Source organism: Trachurus japonicus, chromosome 19 (genome assembly GCF_045865225.1).
Source record: "Trachurus japonicus isolate A0001 chromosome 19, Traja_1.0".
Taxonomy (NCBI): domain Eukaryota; kingdom Metazoa; phylum Chordata; class Actinopteri; order Carangiformes; family Carangidae; genus Trachurus; species Trachurus japonicus.
Genome location: NC_140925.1, coordinates 20,642,316 through 20,670,092, shown reverse-complemented (window position 1 = coordinate 20,670,092; position 27,777 = coordinate 20,642,316). Strand labels below are relative to the sequence as shown.

The following is a 27,777-nucleotide window of genomic DNA, read 5'->3' as shown; positions in this document are numbered from 1 at the left end:
CTCAAGTTGTATTTAACAAAGGTGAGAACGTGTACTCATTTTTCTCCAATCTCCTTTTTATGCATCTAGGTCTGAACATGCTGCAGAGTGGTCTTCACAAGCAGCACATGAAGGACCTGTTTGTGGAGTTGTGTTTGACGGTGCCTGTGCGTCTGAGCTCCTTGCTGCCCTACTTACCCATGCTGATGGATCCACTGGTGTCTGCCCTCAACGGCTCTCAGACTCTGGTCAGTCAGGGTCTGCGCACCCTGGAGCTGTGCGTGGACAACCTACAGCCTGACTTCCTCTACGACCACATTCAGCCGGTCAGGGCTGAGCTCATGCAGGTGGGACGTTGTTCAGTTCATCATGACCAATCACTGCACAGCCGAATGCTGTTCTTATAGAGCTGATCTGACAATTACTGAATCACAGTTCCCGTTAGCAAATGTGCTCTCTAGTGGTCAGTAGACAGTGGTGCAACATGTGGACATGTCTCACTTCTTTCTCCTTTGTAATACTGAACTATGGGAGGTATCTCATGTTTGTAATATTGTGCTTAAGTCTCTCATCCAGAAATTCTGACCTTTTCACAAGCCAAATAGATTATACGATTCCATACCAGTATTTCTAATAGCTTGTAGCTCTCCCACATATCTTTTCATATGCAGCACAGTGCCCTTACTCTCTTTCCTCCATTTATGTTTTTTCTCCTCCTCTCTTCAGGCCTTGTGGCGTACCCTCCGTAATCCAGCAGAGAGCATCTCTCACGTAGCATATCGGGTGTTGGGGAAGTTTGGAGGCAGCAACAGGAAGATGCTGAAGGAGTCTCAGAGGCTGCACTACGTGGTGACTGAGGTCCAGGGGCCCAGCATCAAGGCCGAGTTCACTGACTGCAAGGCGTCCATACAGCTGCCCATGGAGAAGGTAAGATACACACATAGACACTGACAATGTTGATTTGTGTTGTTTGCAGCACAATGCTGAGGAAAGTTTTCCCTCTGCAACACTACTAGAAACCAGTGAGAAGCCCCTCTCTCACCCTTTACACTTTTGTATTTCAGTTTTAGAGAGAAAGAATTAAACGTAAAACAGCTTGATATTCCTCATTATTGTTCTCCACAGAGACCCATATATCCTTGTCAGGGCTTTGTGTGTGTGAGAGAGTGGAGTGAGTGAGGGGATGTGTGTGTGTCCTCCAGGTAATTAAATTCATCTCCTGTTTCTCCTCCTCATCCCCAGTCAGTAATCATCAATCTAGTGTGGGCCACCATGACGGCATTATTTACTCTGTCTAATGGCTGCTCCTTCTTTCTGGCTATCCATCTGTGTGTTTGCCATCATCACGAGCAGAGGCATCGCACACACTCACATGCTGCACACACCCACATGCACAGACTGAAGGCATGAATCTCTTGCAGGCTCTTGGTGCAGCCATACGGTTAGCTGGCACGTTGAGGGAGAGAAGGCTTAAAGTGCTCTAAGGTAGAGGGAGAGATCAAATAACAGTGATCTGAATAACTTGAAACTCATCAAGGTAGAACGTGTAAAAACACTCGCAGGGGATTTAAGATGCATATCTCTGACTTTCTCTTGCTTCTTTTACCTTTCAAGTTCTTTTCCAATTCCCGTTTTCCTCTTGAATCTTATTTTCTTTGTGAACACTTAAGAAATGTTCTGCCTGCAAGTTTGAACTCTTTAAAGTATATATTTTTTGGCTTTTCATGCCTTTATTTGATAGGACAGTTGAGAGTGTGACAGGAAATGGGAGGCAGAGATGGGGGGAATGACATGCAGGATAGGGCCGTCCGACGCGGGACTCGAACCGGGGCCGCCTGCAGCGAGGACTATAGCCTCAACACATGGGGCGGGTGCTCTACCAACTGAGCTAAACTCCGCCCCAAGTTTGAACTCTTAAAAGGCTCAAGTAGAAAGCAGTGTTTTCTTAGAGGTTTGCTTTCAAAGTCTTCTTTTTTTTTATGTATATCTGCAGCAACTTTATTCAGAGTATTCAGATCCCTTCACTTTTTGGCGACTTTATTGTATTGTATTCATATAAATGTCAATCTCAATTGACCCTTCGCCAACTCCTCCCACAAACGGCTATTGTCCAATCCTACGTTAGCAACCGTAACTATAGGCCTGGCAAGCTTTCCGCAGTGAGTCATTACGTTTGCTTTTGTGGACACATTTTGAGACTAAAAACGAAAAACATTTGTTTGTAGAGAAGGATGTTGTTGCTGCTGCTGCTACTATGGTGGCGGCGGCGGCGGCAGCAGCAATATAGAGATGTTCAGATACCAGCGGACTTTTTTTTCGACTTGAGCAAGTGTAAATATGGGGATAACCATATGTTCACCTCCGAAATGACAGCTGTACTTTTAGGGCTTTTACCTGGGCTTTTAGGCGAGGGATCCTCCAGGCAGGGACTGCTTTCACTGACTGATACAGCGGTGGGAGAAAACAAAACAGCAGCCAAAGCTGTATGTGGTTCACAATCGCCCAAAAACTTAGAGTTTTACAACGTTTCATGACCAGTGAGATGACGTAAGTCTTGGTGGGTTGATAGACAGTAAAATTACCGGTCCTTACTGCTGCTCTGTACATTGTCCAGTCGTGTCGTTGAACAGATTTTTTATCCTCCTGCGCGAGTCACTTCACTGAAAACTATTAATGATCTTTGTGACTTCTTCTCTCTATTATCTCAGAACAGTTTATCCAGAAATTTGCTGATATTTCCTTTGAAATCGATACCAAATACTGCCAGGAGCATGGCTGGGAGTGAAAGCTTGCCCGCCGTAGCAACAGTAACCAAGGGGGCGGGGCTTACGCGAAGGGTCAATTGCCATTTCTCCATCAGACTACAGTTAATGATCCAGTGGTAAAGTGAAAACATGTTTTTTTCTTAAAGATTTCTGCAAATTGGGTGTACTTACTTGACTGGAGACCATATGTGGCACAATTCACCCTGCATCTTTGGACAAAAACTAAGCCATGAAGAAATTCAGCTCCTAAATAAAATTGTTGTGAGGTGTAGATCAGGCTAAAGGCACAAAACTCCAAGTATTGAGTGTCTCCAGGAAAACAGTGGACTCAATAATTTAGAAATAGAAGATCTTTGAAGCCACCAGGATGCTGAGTACAGAGCTTGCAACAAAACCAGATCTGACAGGACCTGCTGTAAGGATGACCACCAGTCAGGCCTTCATGATTGAGTCAGTGGCTACACAGGAGCAACTGTCTGTGATATAACATAAACCACCTGCAATGCATGCTGATAAATCTCACTTATAGATCAGCGGAGAAAAACATGACTGAAACATACCTGAAGGATGCTGTGATATACAGCATAATATCGTGATGATGTGATCTTATTTTTGAAATCTCCTCTTTAGAATTTGAAGAGACACTGTGATGCTTTGCTACTGTCATGTGCGAACTAGAAATTTGGAATCTTGCCTGTTTTTCGCTGGTGATGAGCTGTGCAGATTTCACCCTAATAGAACATGTATAGAGTGACCTGAAGATGGTAGTTCAAACATTTCCCATCTAATCTGACTGAGCTTTAGAAGATCTTCCAGGAAGAATGAGATCAATTGCACAAATTCAGGTGTTAACGCTTGTAGAGACACATCCAGAAAAGCTCAAAGCTGTTATTGCTGGGAAAGGGATTTATTAAGTAATTAATAATTGGCCAAACTGATAGATCTACATACCTTGTTGATAACATAAGGGATGTTGGTATTGCTTTCATAAATATTACGTCTGAGATTTTGATTGCTAATAAAGTTGCACATTTTCTAGAATCATGTTTTCACTTCGTCATTGTGTAGGATTTGGAAGTTAGACGGACCTAACAAAATGCCAATTTACAATTCTGGGTCACAATGCGCTGAAGCCACTGCTACTATTTATAAAAGAATATTTGTCCTAGTCCTGGTCCTGACAGAACAATCCTGATATCCTCATACACTGACAGGTCCACAATTCAATTATGCTGTGTCCTCATCTCTCCTCTCATCCCTTTTCTATTCTCGCATCCTCCTAATCTTCCCTCCTCTGTTCTGAGTGGCGTTAATTAGTTCATTTTCTCCCTTTTAAGTGCCAGGCTGCTGTGGCTTGTCAGCCCATAATATAGAAATCATCATGACCTTTGCTTGGCCAGATGGCGTCTATGTTACTTCCTGCAAATATAATCATATATATTTATGTATGTAGTTACATACTGCAGTTCTATTCTCACATTAGTAATTGAAGAATATCGACATGCATAGGAACTTGTCTTTTCTGAATGCAAATGATTTGCTTGTTATATTCTATCCAAGGCCATAGAGACGGCTCTGGACTGTCTGAAGAGCGCCAACACGGAGCCCTACTACAGACGACAGGCCTGGGAGGTCATTAAGTGTTTCCTGGTGGCCATGACCAGTCTGGATGACAACAAGCATGCCCTTTACCAGCTTCTGTCTCATCCCAAGTGAGTAAACAATCTGGGTTTGATTTTTGTCTCTGACATCTGCCTGGATGCTGGATGCTGCAGCTACTGTAGCATTAACTTGCAATCAGTTCATTGTTAATTCAGTAGCAATGCACTATTCAGCACTGAAATACGGATAGACTTTTCTTTACCAGGTGAATAAAGTCAGATGTATTGTAAGGAATATCCTTGATGGTGCATGTATCTACTAACAGTGAGTGGACAGATTTGTGTAGAATGAATACAGCTACCACAGGCTCCAGACTGCCCCTAAATGAGGACATTTAGCCCCTAAAATTTGAGACGGTGCAAGTAAAGATTTCATCCGCTGGTAGTAAATGTGCAGTTTTATTTTTTTCTAACACTCAAAGAACCTGGACTCTGTCATTACAGGTATTATCTGAAGTATATGAGGACCATGAATAAAAAGGAAATGTGAATATTTGCTTTACAAGTCAATTTGTGCCCCTAAATTCTCTGTTTGTACTCCCAAAATGTAGTTAGACTCAGGTGCTCCTGGCCCTGCTACCATGACTTTATATATTTGGCAGATCTGTTTTTCAGGACATGTTCAGTATGTTTATGTTTGTGCTGCTGCTGCCAGAGATGGCTGCTTTAGTCTTACATAAACCGCAGGTGATAAAACTACATGTCATGTGTTTGACATTATGTCCACACACAAACAGGTCTCCAATCAATCATCCCCCTCTTTAACCTTTACACGGCCTAACCTGAGCTTGACCTCTAGCCCATGTTCACGGTTTACCCCCTTCCCTCCCTGTCTGTCATCTCTCCACCCCGCCCACTGCACCAGCTCTGTATCCCTTCCTCAGCACCTCTACCCACCCTGTCTGATCTGACCACCTGCTGACATGCCCTATTTTCCAGTCTCTCACGTCATTGTCTTCCCTGCTCTCCCCAACACATATTGGCTCATCAATTCCGTCTCAGGGGCGAGAATTGCTAATTACACACTTGCAGGCGCTCCTTTACCCTCTGGCAGGCTTCAGTGCGAAGCAGACACATACATGAGCAGAGAAACAAGAAGGGGAAGGTGTGTGCCGGGTGGGTTAGTCACATTACCATCATTGATCTCTGGGCAGGGGCTAATTGACTTTCCCCTGTCTGTTTACGCTACACCATGCCCCTTACACTCTCCTGTCATTACGCGCCAACGCACACATGCGCATGAATGCGTCTGTGTGCAGATTTCTGAGGGGATAATGAAGTGTGTCAGTTATGATCAAGGAGGCCTCGCTGCCGCCGCCTCTTGTCTGATGTCTCGTTTCGAATTGTCTCTCTCCTGAAGGATTTTGACTCTTTTGTTTTTTCTTTCTGCCATCCTTTATTTTCTTCACACCATCTCTCTCTGCCTCAGTATTTGGTCACTGTAAATAAAGCCTTTCAGTTTAGAAAAAAAGGCAACACAGAGCAATTCATAAAATGCCAACCAGGGGAGAACGTGGCAGCAGTGGAGTGGCAAGCCTCCAAATGAATGAAGGGCAATTGATCTGACATTCTGGGCCACCCCCACTTTCTTCACCCGCTGCAGTCCTCACTTGGCTTTTTCCTTTCCTCTCAGTCCCCCTTCTTCTCTCTCCTCCTCCAAAGAGCAGTCTTTTAAATGGCAATAATGAAATGAAGTGATCCATCAGGTCTGCCCCTGGCGTGTGGCATTATAAAACACAAGCTCAAGCATGGAGAAAACAGCTGCTCAATCACACCACGGCCCAGTTGCCTTCAGCTGCAGTAAATAACAAAAATACCAACAGGGGACAATGAGGGAGGCAGAGGGAAAGAAAGGCAGCAGGAACCAAGAGGAGAAAGAAAATGTGAGGACTAAAAGAATCAGGGATAACGGGGTTGGGGGACTGCAGAGAAGTAATGGAGATGGATCTTTACTCTGGAATATCGAGCAAATGGGCTGAATGTAAACCATTAAATGATTTTTTTGGGCTTCCGGCTTAAAGGAAGTTTCATCGCCATTGTCGCATATTAATATGTTGTCCTTGTTAATATGTAATCCTCTAATCCATTGTTTGGTTTTCTCCCCCATTAGCTTCACTGAGAAGTGGATCCCCAATGTCATCATCTCTCACCGCTATAAAGCACAAGACACGCCTGCCCGCAGAACGTTTGAACAGGCCCTGACTGGGGCATTCATGTCTGCCGTGATAAAGGACCTGAGGCCCAGCGCGCTGCCCTTCGTAGCCAGCCTGATTCGCCATTATACCATGGTCGCCGTGGCCCAGCAGTGTGGTGAGGGACCACTGCTCTTCGTATTCTTTTCGTCTAATATTAGCTTTCTGTTTTGCCCTGGCATCGCCATCTATTCCCAACTGCACAAGAAAATCTATCACTTTCCAATTTTGTCCTTTCTCTGACGTAAACCCCGGCTTTTTGATTTTGCATTAAACACGAAAGCTGTATAGAAAGTTAAATTCAAGTTACATGCATATATTAAAATGAATATTCACATTAATCAACATAATTTTTGTCCTATCCTTTGACCTCAGGGCCATTCTTGCTGCAGTGCTACCAGCTCGGCAGCCAGCCAAGCACAGCCATGTTTCATAGTGAGGAGAATGGCTCAAAGGGAATGGATCCCTTGGTTCTGATTGATGCCATAGCTATCTGCATGGCCTATGAGGAGAAGGAGCTGTGTAAGATTGGCGAGGTGGCACTGGCTGTCATCTTTGACGTGGCCAGTATCATCCTCGGTTCAAAGGAGAGGGTAAGTAACTAAAGGGGGCGTCGGAGGGATCATGCATTTGTAAATTCCTGAAAGGTGTTTCTTCCTATGTTGGCTATTAAGATAACTCTGAGTGTTTTGATTTATGTGTTCATTTAAAATGTACGTTTAGTTTTTCAGTGACAATCAGGTAATCACTCTGGCCTCTTGTTTACATCTGCAGGCATGCCAGCTGCCCTTGTTCTCGTACATTGTGGAGCGACTGTGTGCCTGCTGCTATGAGCAGGCCTGGTACGCCAAGCTCGGTGGTGTGGTGTCCATTAAGTTCCTGATGGAGAGATTGCCTCTGATCTGGGTGCTGCAGAACCAGCTCACCTTCCTTAAGGCCTTGCTCTTTGTCATGATGGACCTCACAGGAGAGGTAAATAGAGTAAATAAGTGCATTATGTAATATTCAACAACAATTTGAAAAAGATAGATGTGACTTAGCTGTTTTTTAGTTTTTTAACTAAATGCAAAGATTTATCCATTCCCATCTTTGGTTGCCCTTTGTTCTCCCATGATTCTTGTGTAACTGCCACGGCATTGTACCTGTGAACTTATTGATTTTCACACAGGTGTCAAATGGAGCAGTCGCCATGGCCAAGACCACCCTGGAGCAGTTACTGGTGCGTTGTGCCACTCCACTGAAGGATGAAGAGAAGACAGAGGAGCTGCTGGCCGCCCAGGACAAGTCTTTCCACATGGTCACACACGACTTGGTCCGAGAGGTCACCTCCCCCAACTCCACTGTTAGAAAGCAGGCCATGCACTCTCTGCAGGTGCTTGCTCAGGTCACCGGCAAGAGCGTTACTGTCATCATGGAACCACACAAAGAGGTAAACCCAGGAACTGTAAAGGTTTTTTTTAATTTTTTTTTTACATGTGTATGTTGTGATTTCCTGCTTTGCTAAACAAGACTTGTATATACGATCCACCTCTTTTCACTTTGAACAAAAGATAGATAGTAAACAAATGTGTCTGATCACCCTGGCCTGAGCCTTCTTCTGAGTGTTTTAATGGAGTTCCCTTCTCTTCAGGTGTTGCAAGACATGGTTCCTCCCAAGAAACACCTGCTGCGCCACCAGCCCGCCAACGCCCAGATCGGCCTAATGGAAGGGAACACCTTCTGCACCACCCTGCAGCCCCGTCTCTTCACAATGGACCTTAATGTCATGGAGCACAAGGTGTTCTACACTGAGGTACGCCTGATGCCGAAGTCACACATCGAGCGCACATCACCTTTTCAGATTGTTTGCTAATACACCATATTAAGAATTGTGTCAATCAGCACATTGTTATACAGGACATTGTAGTTAATTGTAGTAACCAGTTTTCTGCACATGTGGTGACATGCACACACGGTGGACCTAAATAATCATTGCTTTTATACCTGATCATTGACCTTGTGTGTTTTTTCCCTTTCTTTTTCAAGCTGTTGAACCTGTGTGAAGCTGAGGATGCTGCTCTAATGAAACTGCCATGTTACAAGAGTCTCCCCTCCCTGGTTCCCCTCCGCATCGCTGCCCTTAGTGAGTAGGATAGTATAATATTGAGTTTTGGTATTGATGCTCTCCTGCCTTTTGTGTTCATTGCAAATTGTTCCTTAATCTTCATGCAAACTATAATCCTCATCCTCCGGGAAATTACCATGAGAATTTTATAATAGAACTTATAAGTCTATTTACTTTCACGTTTGGAGAGATTTTTTTTGATAATTATTGTTCTTCGCTGAGTCTTTGTTTTTCCTCTATGAACTTGATTAATAACAGCTCATTCAGATCTTAAAAGATCAGAATCTTGTTATGTTAGGATTATTTATTAATTTGATCATCATCTCATGTCTGTCTTATTGATATTCTGTCTTTTGTGCATAGATGCCCTGGCAGCCTGTAATTACTTGCCACAGTCCAGAGAGAAGATCATCGCTGCACTGTTTAAAGCCCTCAACTCCACCAACAATGAACTACAGGAAGCAGGAGAGGCGTGCATGAGGAAGGTCAGGGCAACATTTAGCACTTCCTTGTTGCTTTGTAATTGACTTAGAATCAGGTGATAACATTTTACATATTGACATATTAATCATAATATTTTGTTGTGGACTTTTTAAGTACAGAAAAAAAAATCTAAATTCCAAAATCACTTATTAGACTTGGTGGTTTTCTAATATTGTGGTTTTCATTGTACACAGAGGAGGAAAATGTTGTTTTTTGTCCTTTTTAATAGTTGACATTTACCATCACAAAGCTCTGGAAATTCTTTGGGAGGCTGTATTTTGAGATTTTCATCATCCACAATCCAGCCATGTTTGTCACCAGGCAACGCTGTTTTTACTTCACTTTGACCTTGGCATCTTTATATTTACTACCTGTTTGTTTTTCAGTTGATTTTGAATTAATTTCAAGACTTAATCGATTTACTCTGAAAGCTCAGACCGCACATATCGCACTCTGAGAGTCAAACTCCCTTTGAGCAAAAACATAGCCTGAGACACACAGACATGACCTTTCCTAATCAGGATTGAAGACTCTTTGAAGTGGACCTCTACTGGGTCACCCTGATGCTCTCACCTTTTAATTTATCTACTTGCATCTCTATTTCATTTAATGTTTTTTCTTTTTATCTAGTTTTTCATTATTCTTTTCCTTATTGATTTATCTGTTTCATTCCCATCATTTGTCATCTTAGACGTCTTTTGTTAATCCTCCCCTCTTACCATTTCCCCACCTAGTTATCTTCATATGGACCTCCCTCTGCTTTATCACACTCTCCCTGAACCAGCCCTTCCTCTATTCATCAAAGTATCCATACCATCGTAACCTCTATCCATCTACCCCCCAAGCCCCTTTTCCCTCCATTTCTATGTTCTTCATTTTCTTTCCTTACCACTGTCACTCCTTTTCACTATCCTGTGATTTATTTATATATTTTTTGCCTGGCCATTCTCTGCTCTCTCGCCATTCTTTCATCTCTGCCCTGCCAGCCTTAATGAGTGTTGCCATGGCCCAATCGATACAGGATGGAGTGTTTGTTCTCAGTGCTGAGAGGAAAATGAATGTGGCTGCCATGCATCATTCCCCTCCCGTCTGTGTGAGGGTGTGGGTGTGCGTCATCAGTGTTCGGTGTTGGCATGTGTGCTTGTTTACGGCTGGCCATGCCCTTCTTTGAGTGGACTTAGTTCCTTAATGGAGACACAAGGGGTAGTGAGCAGTTCATGGGACTAGAAAGCTGACAAGGTCAGGTCTGATGTGGAAGGAAAATAATTTCTGGAAGGGAAATTAAAATGATTTGGTTTAATGCTTTGGGGAAAAGATATACATGTATAGCTTGAATAGGTTCATCGGAGAAAAACAAGCCTTCAGTTTGATTTATGATAATAACACTTTGTAAATTCAGTTGATAAACAACACCTACAGTTTTTGAACTGCATTACCATACCCTGTATTGATTTTCGACCTTGTTTCTTTTTCAGTATTTAACTAAGAGTGACAAAAATGTATTTGGAATTTGTGAAACTGTAAATGAGGATGTTCCTATGTTCTATTTTAGTTCCTTGAAGGTGCCACCATTGAAGTGGACCAGATCCACACTCACATGCGTCCGCTCCTAATGATGCTGGGTGACTACCGCAGCCTGACACTCAACGTGGTGAACCGCCTAACCTCTGTCACCCGGCTTTTCCCCAACTCTTTCAACGACAAGTTCTGTGACCAGATGATGGTGAGAAGCCCACCCTGTCCTCCTCCTCCTCCTCATCCCATAATATTTATTTACTGTCTATTTATTCAAAACACTTCACAGCATAGAATTAATTTTCTCAGGCCATCAGTGTGGCAAATATGACAACTAACATTTTTAACAATTTTTAATTACACGTTTTGAACTTTAGATTGTGTAAGTTACTAAGAATATGTGTATCTTGAAAATTGTAAAAATTAGAGTCAGCAGAGCAGAATTAGGTTTGCTATTTGTCTTCAAAATTAGTAAATAGTAGTTAACATTATAAAAATATATTCATATTATTTACAGCCACAGTAAAGAGTGGTAAAAAAAGTATTTGAAGCAGAAGTAAGTGATATATTTGTGTTAATATAAGTCTTAAATAGTTATATCTTCCGACAGCAATCACTTACATAGAGTGTTTGGACTGAAACACGGGTCTGTCAGTCACTCTGCTCTGCTCTGAGCCGAGGAGAAAACATTTATCGTATCCTACAGTTTTTATCCAATGAGGAGAGAGAACGGCATGCAGGGCTGTGTGTGCAGCCAAGGAACGCCGTGAATGTGGCGACGTAGGGACGAGGACTGTTATGGTGCGTTCAAGGAAACTCGTATTTTTCCGACCGTGAAGTCGTACCAGTTCGATCTGGTACGAGTTCACCGGTCGGAAGTTACGAGTGGCCGTTATAGTGACTTTCACCGGTAAAACAGGTTGGAAAAACACGAGTGGGTTGCCTGGAACGCTACAAAGTCGTAAGTTGTAACTTGAAGCTGTAATTTACAATTTCAAAAGCCTGCCTGGAACGCAGCATTAGCGAAAACGACCGGACCACTTACTTCTGCTTTAAATGTGTATGACCCAAGCTGACACAATCCTTTTTGGCAGTTGTGTGGTAGATTCATAGTTCTGGGGTAACAAAGCCAGCAGAGCTCGCATGTTTATTACACAGTGATGCTCTTGACTGTTGTCTGTGCACTTGTGACTCTATAATAATTACATAATTAAAGGAGCCTTTGCAGCAGATGTTTTGTTTATTAGGTGAACATGTGTTATTTATTACTTGAATCTCTTGAGTAAATATTCAGTTCTTGTTTGGTGTCATGCTCTACCTATTGAGGTAGACAGATACACACACATTACACAATCACATCTCATCTTGTTGTCTCTGTCTTTCTCAGCAACATCTGAGGAAGTGGATGGAGGTGGTTGTAATAACACACAAAGGAGGCCAGCGCAGTGATGGCAGCGTAAGTACACACAGTTCAGACCGCCCCACATCTCACGCCGCTGAGAAATGTAATACAAATGTGGCGCTTTCATTGCTAATAAAACTGTTATTATGTCTTCTTTCTTTCCCCTACATGAGCTTAACTCCTGCTGTAATGCAATATTACAGAAGCAGCTTTGGCCTCCTGTAAGAACGGGTCAATACAGCTGTCTACTGGAACCTTTTTTAATTCAGTTGATCTATCCTGCCTAAACCAAACAGCTGTCACAGAGGGGAGTAGAGAAACAGCCCCTTATACACATAAAAGCCATAGTCGCATGTAGTCAACACCTCCTCAATGTGGCCTCCTCCCAGATGAGTTGTGAGTGGCCATATTACAATCAATGATTAATTAGGCGCCAGGCAGGCGGTGGTGGGCCCAGCTCTGCGTCTCCTCATTATCCTCCCCGACAGATAACCTTGTAAAGGCGAAGGAAAGGTCAGAGAGAAAGAGGTGGTTTGCGGCCGCCCCACCCCCCTCATAGAAATCAAGCAACCTCCTTTTTTTCCTGCCTTCTCTTTTATGCAAGTTCATCCTGCCCCATCTGAAAATGGTCTGTTTAATTAGATGCAAATTGGTCCTTTGTCTCTCCCTCCCTCCAGCTCGTGGTCTTTGTGCCTGTTGACAGCAAAGCTGGCACTGACAATAAAGCAAGGGTCAGGAGGTCAATTAGCCAAGCATGATAAAGACAAAAAATTGGAGAAAGACGGATGAAGCTGGGCCGAGAATGACGTCCTGAAGACATGTAGGCATTAAAGAGGGTTTTGACAGAGGGAAGGAGAATATGGAGTGGAGTAAGGAGGTGTGAGGAGGAGTATATAAAGAAAAAAACTATGATTACTTCACCGAAATGGTTTGACCAAAAACAAATGTCAGTTTCTGTATTCATGACCTGATATCTGTTGGAGTGTTTTCTTGCAAATGTCATGGATTCTGTGTTGGATTCTCCACGGACACTCTACCGTGGCCCCCCGCCGCAGTTATTCACCCAGTTCTGACAGCACTTGTTCCCTAGGTCACCCGTAAAGGTTGCTGCTGTCCCATTCATTTCACTATCAACCTGTCTTATCTCCTCACCCCCCATATGGAACAAAGACAGACAAACACACACAACCACTCAAAAATACACACAAACTGTTCTGCTGACTCTGATCATTGTTTCCGTTCCGGTACAGCCTGCGTTGGAGGGCGTTGAGGTGAGATGTTGACCCGGTGTTGCGCCCCCTGTTGGTGACTTTCTGTCAGTGATTGAAACATAGTTAAACCAATGTTGTGGTGGTGATTATGAACCAATGTTGTAGTAGTGGTGCTGGTGAAGTTGCCCTGTCCTTTTGTGTCCATGTGTCTGTGATTGTCTTCAGAAACAACTGTCATCTCAGCCTTGTTCTAACCCCACATTTATAATAATTAAATCGTCTAATTCTGCTCTTTTTGCTAATACTAGGTTAATGAAGATTATTGTACATGCTGTCTTTTATTTGTTTGTACCTTGTGCGTTTGATGCAAGAAGTCATCTGAGCAGGATGCTCCGCACCTTTCCTGGTGGGAGTCATGTTACCTGATGATGGTAGTCGTCTTTTGACTAAGATTCATCTTTGTCTTTCCACAGTGGCTGTCCATCAAGACTGTCTGTCAGAAATTTTGTCTGTTTCGGGTCCCAATGTCTCTCCAGAAACTTCATCCTCTCCCTTCTTCTCTCTGTTCTCTCTCTCTCTGACTCTTTCTGTAGGAGATGAAGATCTGTTCTGCCATCATTAACCTTTTCCACCTGATCCCAGCTGCACCTCAGACCCTGGTCAAACCTCTGCTGGAGGTAGTCATGAAGACGGAGAGGGCCATGCTCATAGAGGTAGGACATCTTCTCCATTCTTTGAAAGCTTTTCCAACCCTTTTTTATTACAAGTAACAATGTACAATGAAAAAGTAGGGAGCTCTTACAGCTCTCCCTAAATTTAAGGAAAAGCTTGATGATAAATATCTATGCTTAAATGGATGTGAACATCTGTAAACTCTGTTTCTTGGTACATTTCTTCAGAAGACCTTGATAGAATATACATTTGCATTCATATAATCACCTCAATTTTCCCTGGTCTGTCTGTTTCCTTTGCTATTTCTCTTCTTCTCCCTCACTCTTCCTTCCCTGCGTCAGGCCGGCAGTCCATTCAGGGAGCCTTTGATCAAGTTCCTGACACGTCACCCATCTCAGACTGTGGAGCTGTTCATGATGGAGGCTACACTCAACGACCCCCAGTGGAGCCGCATGTTCATGGTCAGAGACTAGCAGCTCTAAGTAGCAGTCCCTTCAGTCTTTTCATCGACACATTAGCCATTAGAACAGCATTTTGCTTTTTTTTGCTGCCTCAGTAATGGACTTTAATCAGGGATATATTGGGCGTTGCAAGGCTCAGTGGTCCTTTTAAAACCAAATTGAGATGGATCCCTCCCAGTAAAAATTCTTAATTTTCTGTATCATGTGTCTTGCTACCATTTGTTGCAACGGTTCACGGACCATCTTTCTCTTAATGTGTGATTTTGCGTTATACTTACACCAAGTCTATTTTTTCATATCCAGAGTTTTCTGAAACACAAAGACGCCAAACCATTAAGAGATGTGTTGGCCTCTAATCCCAACCGCTTCGTCCCTCTGCTGGTTCCTGCGGGCACTGCAGCAACTGTCCGACCTGGGTCTCCCTCCACCACCACGGCCCGACTGGACCTGCAGTTTCAAGCCATCAAAGTATGCACATTTTCAATACAATTACACTAAAGTGAACCTACTGTATGCATAGCCATGTCTTGACAGGTGAGATATGTACATGTGTAAAACTAACCTAGCCGTGGTATTGAATCCTATAATTACTACATGACTCTCCGTGATTTCCACCACTTAACTTCTAACCATACTCCTTCTTCCTATTTGCTCAGATCATCAGCATCATAGTGAAGAATGATGAGGGCTGGCTGGCGGGGCAGCACTCTCTGGTCAGCCAACTCAGACGAGTCTGGGTCAGTGAGGCCTTCCAGGAGAGACACCGCAAAGACAACATGGCTGCCACCAACTGGAAGGAGCCCAAGCTGCTGGCCTACTGCCTCTTAAGCTACTGCAAGTAAGTAGGGCTATTTAAATTGTGATGGAAAGTGAAAAGTTCAAGAGGAAACTGTGTTGTAAGGTTCTTGTATGAAATGATGACACCATCAACAGTCCCTCAAGAGTAACAGAAGGACTTCAGTCTGAAATATATTGATATATGTAGAGTGTTAAAACCTAAAATAACCATGTTAGTCACATATTTGAGTTATTAGCCTGTATATGGACTAAAAGTTAATAATTGTAATGATTTTAAAAGTTATTAAATTTCCCAACTTTTACTAATTAACAGAATTCCAATCCTGAATGACCTCCTCCCCCACCTCTCTGTCTACTGAGAATGAACTAACCCACTTAGCTAGACACTCAACAGATGTTTGTTTTAGACCCTGCAATTAACCTCCTACCACTTCAGAGTACTTTTAGAGAGTATGAGTTCAGTCACTCTTCCTTTTAATGCTAATTACCAGAATCACGTTGTTATCAAAGATTATTTGAAAATTACATCATGCAGTGCCACAGTTGTAGACATTTACACACCTGTACACTGAACTGAATTTGACTCTTGTCTCTGCTCTGAAGGCGAAACTACTCGGAGATCGAGCTGCTGTTCCAGCTCCTTCGGGCCTTCACGGGTCGTTTCTTATGCAACATGACCTTCCTGAAGGAATACATGGAGGAGGAGATTCCCAGGAACTACTCAATCGCACAGAAACGGGCCCTGTTCTTCCGCTTTGTCGAATTCAACGATCCACACTTCAATGACGAGCTCAAAGCGAAGGTATGCATATTGGCATTTAATAGGCTACATGCCTGATGTCTTTTTTTTTTTTTTTTTACAATTTTGCTAATCATCTTTGAGAAGGAACATTCAAATCGTGGTTGGAGGTAGACTTACCGACTTACCACTCAGGAAAATATTACCAGCACTTGTGGCTTGGCTTGGCTTTATGGATATAATGTGACCACAACAGTTGTTAACACACTTGAATCGGCCATCTGAAAAGCATGAAAAGAAAGTAAGCAGAGGATCAGATTGCACTAATGGATAAGTTTGAGTGTTTGTTTTGAACAATGCGTAAAATAGTTTGTTATATCTCTTTTTTCTTGAAGTACTGAAGTTTAAAAGAAGGAATTATAGAGCTTGAAGTTTTCTTTTCAGTTTTGTGCCTTTGAGTTGTGGGTTCCTGGTTTTAATTGCTGTTTTATTTTTTTCCATTGCTTTTATTGGTTACATGTCTTATCTTGTTTGTCTCATTATTATTTTATGTTTTTATTTCTACTGTTTAAATTTTAATTTGCATTTCTCATTATTTTTTACTGATTAGTTGTAGGTCTTCATTAATATATTTTCTTAATGGGTTTTAATTCATATATAACATTTATGTGGTGATAGTTGATGCTTTCCACAGCACACTGTACTTCCACCTAGAATGAAATGTGCTGCATAAATTAAGCTTTGCCTGCTTAGAAAACCTGGTAAAGAGGAAAAAAATACATATTAAGTTGTTTTGGATTTTTGCTAGTAAATTGATAAAAAATATGGACCATATTTTCCCAGTGCTTGGCTGAAAGATGCATCATATATCATGTTGCTGGATTTTTTGAGCATCAAATGGGAAATGCAGCCGTTTAGGGACCTGATCTGTGTGACTTTTATGGTTGGCGTGTTTTGTAGCAGAAGTTCTTTGATCGAGTCAGGAAGGTCATTCAGTCTGGTTTTAGACCCTCAGAGGCTCACAGATGAATGCCTCTGTCCTCCCTACCTGACCTGCTGTGGTTACAATCGTTCGGGCTGCTTTTTAATTAAGCTCACTTGCACAGACAGATGCGCACACACATATTTTTGCATGGGCTGTAACAGCACACACAACCTGGCACAGAGGAGCAACAGCACTGCTGTTAAGTACAAACGGGTCAGTGGGGGGAAGGCCTGCCCTGGCACTCAGTTGCACAAAGCCACACACACACACACCCACACACACACACACACACACACACACACACACACACACACACACACACACACACACACACACACACACACACACACAAATACAAGAAGCAGGCAAATGTACCCTAATGCAAGGACACACACTTGTGTTTTTGATGCTGCTCACTTCACTCTGCTCTTTTTTTTGCTCATTTTCAGCTTTTGTTCCTCTAGTAGCATATGGAGTGGAAAAAGTCTGAATGAAAGCAGGCAGTGTCCAGCCAACACATTGTGCTGTATTTTCTTCCAGGATGAGATTTCTAGCAGTGCAGAGTTAAAAACAAAACAAAACAAAAAACAATAGAATATTGTTTTATTCACTTAATTGTTCTCCTCTGGTGTACAGCAGATGCTAGTTGTGTGTTTGTGTGAGACAGAGAGACAGACATACAGAGAAAAGATGTGTTTCTGTGCAAGTCGTCTGTGTTGATTGGTGTATGAGTCATGAGGAAGAAAATGAGTGTGGGTGTTACGTCCACTAACATTTAAATAATTGCCTTTAGAGTTTTTCCAGCGGCCTTATATTACCGGGAAAGGTGTCTGTGTTGTGCGCACAATTCTCAGTTTCCCTGGGAGTTGCATAGAGGCTCATGTTCTTGTGTAGCATCAGGGGGGTCTGGGAGAATATTTCACTTCTAGCGAGGCACAGAGGAGTGTGTAAGAGGGAGAAGAGAGACAGTGTATGACAGCAGCAATGAATCATCTATGATACCACAGACTGACCTCACGCTGCTCCTGTATTGCATCTTTTGTTCTTTCCAAACCATTCTCACAGAAAACTGCTTTTGTGCTCCTTTTTTCCCCGTTCAAAACCGTTGACTATTCATGCAATAGATTTTGAGCAGACAAGCAAACAAACAAGTATATGAAATTTATGAAGCACAGCACGTCTGTTTCACATTCTGCTGCCCCCCCCCCCCCCCCCCCTTTCTTTTTTTGTTCACAACAAGATGTACAGTGTAGCAAAGTTTTCTACAACATCCGAATGTGTCTAGTGTCTACATGCTGAGTTGGTAACATCTCCTCAGTGCTGATTGAAGTCAAGCTGAGTGGAACCTATTCTGTTCCAAGTTTTTCATTCTAGTTGAAATTGTTTGTTTTGCACATTTACAAATAACACATTAAACAACGACATAGATGATTAACACCAAGACCTGTTATATATATATATATAATATAACTTCTGATTGTAAACCAGATTAACACCTGAGTGCAACTGTATTAAGCCTCTTAATTAGCTTGTTTAAGAAGCAGTCAACAAATGACAAAAGCAGCTGAATGACTACACATGATTGAGGCATTATGTGAGGTTTGAGACCACACACTTACAATAAAGACGCCCTTCACTTTGAGAGAAATGTTCCACTGCCAAATAGTTTTTAAAGGTGCTTGTAGTTCTGGCACACTATTATTATTATTATTCAAGACTACCTGTGGCTTCTTCACAATAAAAGCCATATATTATTTGCACATACCTAGTGTGTGTAGGGGCATTTCATTATTCTGGGTCCCCTTTGCCACCATCTCGTCTCTATTGTGGTGGGTGAGGAATCCTAGCATTACCGCAGTAAAAAGCACACACACACAGGCACACACAGCAGGCTCTTGTTATTTGTTTAAGGGTATGGAAATGGGATTTACGATAATTAAGACACCTGCAGAACGAGATTTAGGCGACTTGCCCAGAGGTATTATGTGTGCACACATGCACCAACACACACAGCCTGCAGGATCCCATCCTATAATTGGCATAAAGGAACAGATGAGACTGGAGAACAGACTTGGGGCTCAATGCATTTTCTTTGTGTCTTCATTTAGGAGTGTCTGAGCATTTTTCTGTGTGCACGTGTGAATCTATCGACCATGCATGTACGTCGTTGTGCAGAGTGCGTGTGAATAATGCGCTAATGGGGGAGTCGGAAACATATGCTGGCACAGCTCGTTCTCCACTGAGCGATGCCCTGTTCCCCCCCAAATGATGGATTGAATATGAGGGTTCATTAACAGATAGCAGCTTCTTTAATAAATGCAGTCGTTAGTTGTACTGGGGTGGGGTTATTCGGCATTTTACTAGCTAATCAAGCCTTTGTCTTCATTTGGTAACCATCCCCACAGGTTTTCAAGGGGGGTTGGGCTGGTAAACAGCCTTCTAAGCTTTGCCTCAGCAGAGTTTAGTTTTGTTTCTTTCAAAGCATGTAGACAAAAAAGCATGTAATCTATGGGCAGAAATATGTGCCACCAGAAACTGAATTTGAGTCATTCATATTTGAATTTGAATTGCTGAACTTGAATAATCGAATTGAAAATTTGAATTTGATTCAAATTCAAATTTTCAATTTGATTATTCAAGTTCAGCAATTCAAATTCAAATATGAATGATTCAATTTGAAATTGTATTGTTTAATTTGAATCATTGCATTGAAAAACTGTATCTGAATAGTATAATTTGAAATTGAAAGTCAATGAAATTTGATCCTCACTGAAAATACAACTCGGCTGAAAAAAGAAAAAAGGAAGCCGTCTTCGCCGTGACCGGCAACTCCGTTGTGACGGCGACATGTTTCGACAGCTGCTAATTAGCCAGGCTAGCAGCGGCTAACGCTGCCTGTAGCCGAGCGGCTACTTAGCGTTAACTGCGTTTACATCGATTAACAGACCTTAGCAGACCTGAGGGGTTTACTCATGGATGTATTATATTATCCATGGGTGTACGAAGCAAGTTTTGTGTGTTAGCGAGGTATGTTGAGTCTAAAGCCGGGCTCTCCTGTACTACAAAGGTGGCTCTTTTAACCCGGCTAGATCACCATGTAACTTATGCTTAGCTCGTAACCTGGTCGCAACCAGGTTAAAATCGGCTATAAACGCGCCGCTGTTTAACGATTTAACTCATTTACAGCTGGCGTCAACTTTACTTTGAAAGTCCAGTGGAGCTGGATCAGATTAGCAGCTAGTTAGCAGCTAACGCTGATATCAAAACATGTCGCCGTCACAACGGAGTTGCCGGTCACGGCGAAGACGGCTTCCTTTTTTCTTTTTTCAGCCACGTTCAGACTGAGAATTGTCGCCGCCGCTGCAGCAGCAAAGACAGGAGCAGCTCCTGTATGAGGAGCGTGACTCTGATTTCTGTGGAGGCACCAGAGTTGAACAGCTACACTCTCTACGAGCTCAGATAGATCCATGAATCAGATACACAGGCGAGGAGTCCTGTGTATCTGAGCTCGATTGCTCTTCCTTCATCCTTCAAGTACCCGGATGTCTGTCACAATAAATTTGAATTTGAATTTGAATTTGAATTTTGAAATTTTTAATCTGAATTTTGAAAACTGAATTTGAATTGTGAGAGAGTTGTATTTTCAGTGAGGATCAAATTTCATTGGCTTTCAATTTCAAATTATACTATTCAGATACAGTTTTTCAATGCAATGATTCAAATTAAACAGTACAATTTCAAATTATGTGATTCAAATTCAAATTTTCAATTCGATTATTCAAGTTCAGCAATTCAAATTCAAATATGAATGATTCAAATTCAGTTTCTGGTGGCACATATTTCTGCCCATAGTAATCCTTCTCAAACTTTATCTCTAGTTTAAATTGTATTCTTCTGTCATTCTTTAAACAACATGCCTCTTTCATTACCATCGTTTTAGGTCATATTTGACATCACTCTACCTCAAAACTGTCTATGCGTTAGCCGCTGCCCCGTCCAGACGAATACGCGGCTTCACCGAATCCGATCTTTTTCTTAATCGTTTTGAAAAAAATCTCCGTAAACACGGCATAGTTTTCAGAAATATCTGCGTCCACACGGATCACCTGAAAACGACCCAAAACGCTGTAGTACCTACATACTGCAGGCGTGTGTGGCGCTGCAGCGCTGCCACACATAAACACTTAAGACAGAGAAGAAGACGGGAAGTCCCCGCTGTAATTCAATAGAAGAAGTTCCCCGCTGTATTCAAACTCAAACATGGATTAAATGTTGACAGGGAGTCGAGTCGTGTCAGTGTAAATATGACGATCAGTGATGATTAAACAGGCGCGATTCAGCTGCAGCGTCTGAGCGACGCGACGTTAGTCGGCCGTTGTTGTTGTTACGTCCATAGACTGTGCAGCTGCTGCAGCGGTGTGTGTGTGTGTGTGTGTCTCAGGTTACAGGTAGAGCGGCGGGGGGCATGACATCATCGTTTCAGAAAAAATCCGTATTGGCCGTCCAGACGAAAATGCTGGGGTGGCGTTTTCAAATTTTCCCACTCTGGGACCCGTTTTCAAAAAATATGGTTTTCACCCCCTGAAAACGCCGTATTCGTCTGGACGCGAGGCCAATCCGATAAAGTATTTATCCGGATTCGAAAAAAACTGATTCGTGTGGACGGGGCCTAAGTTCCTTTTTTCAGTTGCTGATGAATCAAAAATGTTTCCCCCTCGATTATTATCAATCTGCAAAAGGCCTGTGTCCTTCTGATTTTAGAATAGATCTGGAGTAGATTACTGTTTCATCACTCAATTATGTACCATGAAGAGCTGTGCAGGTTTTTTCCTTTTTAAGCAGCTTTGGAGAGACCACACCAGGTGATTTCACTGATTAGTTTCTCCTTTCTTGATGGTGTGCTCTGAGTGAAATCATCCATTCTAGGCTTTTAAAACCTGAGAGAGTGAAGGTTGCACATTCCCCTAATTGACTGCAAAAATGTTTTTGGGTTTCTTATCATTGTTTTTTTTTTTACCCCCATTTTTATAGGTGCTGCAACACATATTGAATCCAGCCTTCCTGCACAGCTTTGAGAAGGGGGAAGGCGAGCAGCTGCTTGGACCACCCAACCCTGAAGGAGACAATCCAGAAAGCATTACCAGTGTCTTCATCACTAAGGTATACAGGCACACGAATGTCTGCAGTCATTTTTTTCTCTTCTCATCTCAAAGTCTTTCTTTACATTAAGCCCCCTCTCTCACTTTGTCCCTCTGCTTTCTCTGTTCATTATTCGACAACTGTGGCTCTCCATCATCTTTTCTGATTTCATCAGTTGCTGCATTTCCTCTCACAATGTCTTATCAGCCCAACACATCTCCATACACTCAGTCCGTTGCTAGTAGCTACTACATCCTACTTAGTCTGATTCTTCTCTACTCGATCACATAATTGCCGGTTTCCCATCTTTCTCCTCTTCATTTTCATCTCTTCCATCAATCTTTGTTTTCTCTCTCCCTCCCACCATCCCAGCAGTCCCTCTCTTCCATCACGTTTCATTCATAAGGCCGCACTATAATTCCTGGTGTAAATGTCATGCTGTGACCATGCTAAAGGTCAGCGTGTTTGTTTGCGCTGTGGCAGATCTCATCACTAACACCAGTCGTAATGGCTGCTAATGGCTCCTCTACGGTCTGGTTAAAACTAATTTCCTCACTCACTTCCCTCTTTCTGTCTGCTCTCCTCTTTAACTCCTCTCCAGGGAATTCAGATGTTGATGGGTATTTTTGAATGAGGACCTTTTTCCTTTTTTTTTTTTTTTTGAAAGGGGTTCTCTATATGTAAAAGAAAGGAGATTGCTCTTGTGCTTCAGTGTCATTCAAATGTAATTTTGGAAAGTAAACATTGCTCAGAAGTGCAATATACTTGGGTAATTCAGGACACAGCATATCCAATAGAATGTGGTTTTATTTCATATCCATGTAGATGAGGTGCATCAAGTAATCTAAGACTTGTGTTGACCTCTGTCGGTAACTCTCAAGAATTACAACAGTTCTCTGCCCTTTTTGTTCTATACACACAATAAAGTACATATGTTTTATACATAGAACATCTCACCACTTATTAATTAATCAGCAACCCATTCAAAAACCAGCCACTCTTTGCTGTTGGCAACAAAAACTGTACCTCCACCTACCGCTCTTTACAGGCATGAAAATCACTCACCTTTCGGCGAAATTCGCCGTTTTGAAACCAAAATAGATGACCTACGTGAATCGTGCAGATCCGATGAGAAAATATTTTTGAGGGGGGGGGGGTCAAGTGGCAAGTGATCGGGATTTGGAGGTATAGAGTACGAGAGCCTTGAATTGAGAAGAGAAAAAAAGTAGAAGAAGAAATGAAAACACCCACAAGCGCGAGAGCACCTGATTGGGTTGTGAATTGTAGCTACTGTGCAGTCCAGAGCGGCGGCCGCGGTGACGCCGCTGCGTGAAGTCGCCACATTGTAATTTGAGCCGTTACAGCGCGACCTGTCCATGTGCCTGTGTTTGTGTGTGTGTGCACCAGCGTGCTAGAGAGAGAGGGGCCGCCACAGACACGTTAATTAATGCAAACACTGCTGGATGATAAGTTTCGTTTTTACCACCACTAGCATGCATGCGCGCTTCTCTCTCTCTCTCTATCTCTCTCTCTGTGTGTGTGAGAGTGAGTGAACAGAGAAAGAGCGCTATAGGCGGGTGCATATATGAAAAAATTCTAACAAAAGGTTTCTCAGCTGTTTTTTATAGTATTAGATGACCTTAATAACATACTAAAAGTTTACCAAAATTTGACCACTAGAAAGGTGTAATTTTCAAGATGGCGTCCAAGATGGATAGGAAGCCTGGGGAGACACCAGAGGTGAATCCGGTAAAAAAATTTAACTAACAGATATCACCATGAAACTTCCCAAGTTTATCACTTACATTAAGACAAATATTTTTTGTATTACAAGTTTTGTCAAATTGTATGTTTAAATATGTAAATGAGGCAATATCTCATTAAATATGCGCTAATTTGCATACATTTCCAGAACCGAAATCTGAACAATGGATAAAGCTACTTTCAAAATTCTTGTTTTATTTAGTTGACATACTAGAGTCAGAAGTTTTTACAGAGGGGATTTTGGATATCTCTTTTTATCACTCTGTAAAAATGAATGGTGAAAATACTGTCACCAGCCCTAAAAATTCAAATATCGCTATGTTTTTAGGAGTAAAATGTTGTATAAATCAGGCTATGAATGATATATCAACAAACCCCTCTGTAAAAACCTTCAGAATATAGAAAGGGATCAAACTGGAAGGTTTGGTGTCTGTAGCCTAAGTGCTGCTGAAGTGGAGATTTTGGGCTCAGAGAAAACATGTATGTAAAATTCCATGTAAATTGTACTTTTATGATTGGTTGCGGATACGGAGGAATTTTGGAGCCAACATAATTGTTCAGGAGAGAGAGAGCTTTACAATGATACCTGACATGACATGGGTCAGACAACAGGCACGACACAGTATGTCACAATAGCATGTTCACTTGTGGTGAATTTAGGAGAAATCTACAGACAAAAGAGACAAAATGAAGTAAAATAACCACCTTAATGTGGATTTTCTACCATTTCTTTTGACTTTTCTGAAAAAAGACATGTTAAGAAAGAAAAATAGCCCAAAATCTCAAAATTATCAGTGCATGAAAAAACAGGGTTTTCGCCACTAGTTTTTGCCTTTATCCTAACTCTTTCATTATTTGACCTAGCCAAGTAATATTGGTGTCTAACCCCATGTTTTCTGGGTCTGTGAATCCATTGGACTTGTCTAAATTGTGCTGACAAGATTACATACTTACTTAAAGTACCACACAGTTCTAATGAATTTATTCTTATTGGAATGGGTGGTTGACACGTAAGGTAGAAATAGGGCCTAGTTAGATGCTTTCTAAAAAAAAAAAAAGACATTAATTCTATGATGGAAATTGTGCACTGTAGTGGTATTAGTATTTTCTTGTAACATTTTGCATGCACTGATAATTTTGAGATTTTGGGCTATTTTTCTTTCTTAACATGTCTTTTTTCAGAAAAGTCAAAAGAAATGATAGAAAATCCACATTAAGGTGGTTATTTTACCTCATTTTGTCTCTTTTGTCTGTAGATTTCTCCTAAATTCACCACAAGTGAACATGCTATTGTGACATACTGTGCTGTACCTGTTGTCTGACCCATGTCATGTCAGGTATCATTGTAAAGCTCTCTCTCCTGAACAATTATGTTGGCTCCAAAATTCCTCCGTATCCGCAACCAATCATAAAAGTACAATTTACATGGAATTTTACATGTACATGTTTTCTCAAAATGAGTTTTTCCTCAGACTCTGAGCCCAAAATCTCCACTTCAGCAGCACTTACAGACACCAAACCTTCCAGTTTGATCCCTTTCTATATTCTGAAGGTTTTTATAGAGGGGTTTGTTGATATATCATTCATAGCCTGATTTATACAACATTTTACTCCTAAAAACATGGCGATATTTGAATTTTTAGGGCTGGTGACAGTATTTTCTCATTTACAGAGTGATAAAAAGAGATATCCAAAATCCCCTCTGTAAAAACCTCTGACTCTAGTATGTCAACAAAATAAAACAATCATTTTGAAAGTAGCTTTATCCATTGCTCAGTTTTCGGTTCTGGAAATGTATGCAAATTAGAGCATATTTAATGAGATATTGCCTCATTTACATATTTAAACATACAATTTGACAAAACTTGTAATACAAAAAATATTTGTCTTAAAGGGGACCTATTATGCTTTTCCAGCTTTTCAGACTTTTATATATGTTTAAAATGTTGGATAATGGTTCTAGAGGCCGTGGAAGTGTCATATCATGAGGTTAATGCATTTGGAGGTAAACCCTGCTAGATAATTGGGATTTCTCTGCACACCTGTTACACTCGGTTGCGCTGAGTTTTTTTTTACATGAGCTCGCGTCTACGTCATGGCGTGCCGGACTCCCCTACATGGTCATGCCGAGGTCTCTGCTCCAGCCGGCCCCGCCTCCTCCCATGCTGCTCTGTTGTGGCTGGTGTCACAGCGGAGAGCGGAGCGGACTACTTCCTGCTTCTTCCCTGCATGTTGTAGCGCTGTAGCGTCACTTTAAGTTTTATTTAGAAGTTTACGCCGACGTTTCATGTAAGTGAAGCTGTACCTGTGTGAGGAGCGACGTACCGCCGGGGCGACGTTGTTCGCCGGACCGACGTAACGCTGGACCGCCGGAGCACCGGAGCTCTGGAGCTGCAGCGGCTCCTCACACAGGCAGAGCCCGTCTGCAGGCCTCCTTGGCCGGGCAGGCGTCCGTGCTCATCGCGGTAGAGAAAACCATCGCTAATAAACATACCCGCAGGTTTTTTAGACGTTTACCGCCGCGTGGTTAGTCTATTTAGCAGAATGTTGGTCTCATTGATGAAATCTTGTGGCAGTTGAATTAGTTTGAATGAAAAGTGAAGCTGTGAGAAGGAGGAGGAGAGGAGCAGTGCTGCTGTAGTCTATGTGCACAAATCACCACATTTACATCAATAAATAACTGTTTAACAATGAACTGACCATTCTGCATATATTTTTAATTTATTTTATATATTTATTTTTGCATTTTTATATTACATGTTACATGGTTACAGTAGCCTACATGGCAAAGACTACTCCATACCATCTTTGGTTAGGGTGAGACTAGGTCATGGGCACATTTCATTACACAATGTAGACTGGTCAGATGCATACTGGAGATCTGGCAATTTGCCTACTGCAGATTTAGCTTTTGTTTGCATACTACATTCCGGCCAAATCAGTATCCACCTTATTCCTGGGGTCGGTGTCGCTACCCGATCTGCGACGCTACCCGATCTGTGACAGCCACGTACGGCAACTCCACTTGGACAAACTTAGTTGAATTGACTTAGGACCACTGCCCTATGTGCGTCGCCAGAGACGGTTTATCTTTTTATTTATTTTTTTAAATACTTTATTAGTAATGTAAATTGAGGGTTGGTTGTGGTGGTCTGGATCTTGATGCTCAGAAAACAGGAACACAGGCGGACTTTTAATGTTTACTGTCCTCTTTTCTCGCCGGCCTCATCACCATGACAACCACAAACAATCACAACTACCACAACACTCACTGAATAAACGAGTCTGCCGCGGCTGTCTTATGACGGACCTCCGCGGTTTTTATTTTATTTTATTTTTTAATCATTTTCACAGTACCGTATTTTAATTTCACAGAACTTTAAGCATGTACGCAAATCGGGCAGTGCCCAAATGAAGTTTGTCCAAGTGGAGTTGCCGTAGGCAGCTGTCCAAGATGGCGGCCGGTCTGCGCATGCGCAGACCAGTTTTGTCACAGATCGGGTAGCGTCGCAAATCGGGTAGTGACAGTCGTTACTGTAGAAACGGTTATGGGTGGAACTTCCGGTCAGCACCGGAAGTAGCAGTGAGCCATTGGCTAACAGCAGTGGTTGCTAGCGGTCTTCATTACTGTTAGCGGTTTATTTGAAAGTTTTCACATTGTTTTCTGTTTTCTTAGTTAATTCGGTAGATGAGGCAATTCATGTGGTGATAATAGATCGGTTATTGATCCATGGTGGTGAGCGCTCGTAATTAAAAAATCAGCTCGAGTGAAGAGAGGGAGTAGTGCTGTTTGGTTGACCCGTCTGCAGCTTCTGGGGGCTGCGGGTGGAGGACTGGACTGTGTTGGACGAGTCAGACCAACAGGTCCGCTTGGACCGTGGCCACTCGGACCAACAGGTCCGCTCGT

At 42.2% G+C, this 27,777-nt stretch overlaps 1 protein-coding gene across 1 annotated transcript in view; it reads left to right on the top strand.

The window, feature by feature from the left end:
• The window catches only part of trrap (transformation/transcription domain-associated protein), a 94,509-nt gene that overhangs the window by 9,912 nt on the left and 56,820 nt on the right, over positions 1 to 27,777 (top strand). The window contains exons 20-37 of the mRNA XM_085761863.1: positions 70 to 326; positions 706 to 906; positions 4,305 to 4,456; positions 6,516 to 6,715; positions 6,973 to 7,190; positions 7,372 to 7,569; positions 7,766 to 8,026; positions 8,228 to 8,389; positions 8,623 to 8,719; positions 9,065 to 9,186; positions 10,737 to 10,907; positions 12,087 to 12,155; positions 13,906 to 14,025; positions 14,326 to 14,445; positions 14,749 to 14,913; positions 15,102 to 15,283; positions 15,847 to 16,045; positions 21,999 to 22,127. Of these exons, the coding sequence (XP_085617989.1) occupies positions 70 to 326; positions 706 to 906; positions 4,305 to 4,456; positions 6,516 to 6,715; positions 6,973 to 7,190; positions 7,372 to 7,569; positions 7,766 to 8,026; positions 8,228 to 8,389; positions 8,623 to 8,719; positions 9,065 to 9,186; positions 10,737 to 10,907; positions 12,087 to 12,155; positions 13,906 to 14,025; positions 14,326 to 14,445; positions 14,749 to 14,913; positions 15,102 to 15,283; positions 15,847 to 16,045; positions 21,999 to 22,127 (3,023 nt within the window). The remainder of the gene's footprint in view (positions 1 to 69; positions 327 to 705; positions 907 to 4,304; positions 4,457 to 6,515; positions 6,716 to 6,972; positions 7,191 to 7,371; positions 7,570 to 7,765; positions 8,027 to 8,227; positions 8,390 to 8,622; positions 8,720 to 9,064; positions 9,187 to 10,736; positions 10,908 to 12,086; positions 12,156 to 13,905; positions 14,026 to 14,325; positions 14,446 to 14,748; positions 14,914 to 15,101; positions 15,284 to 15,846; positions 16,046 to 21,998; positions 22,128 to 27,777) is intronic.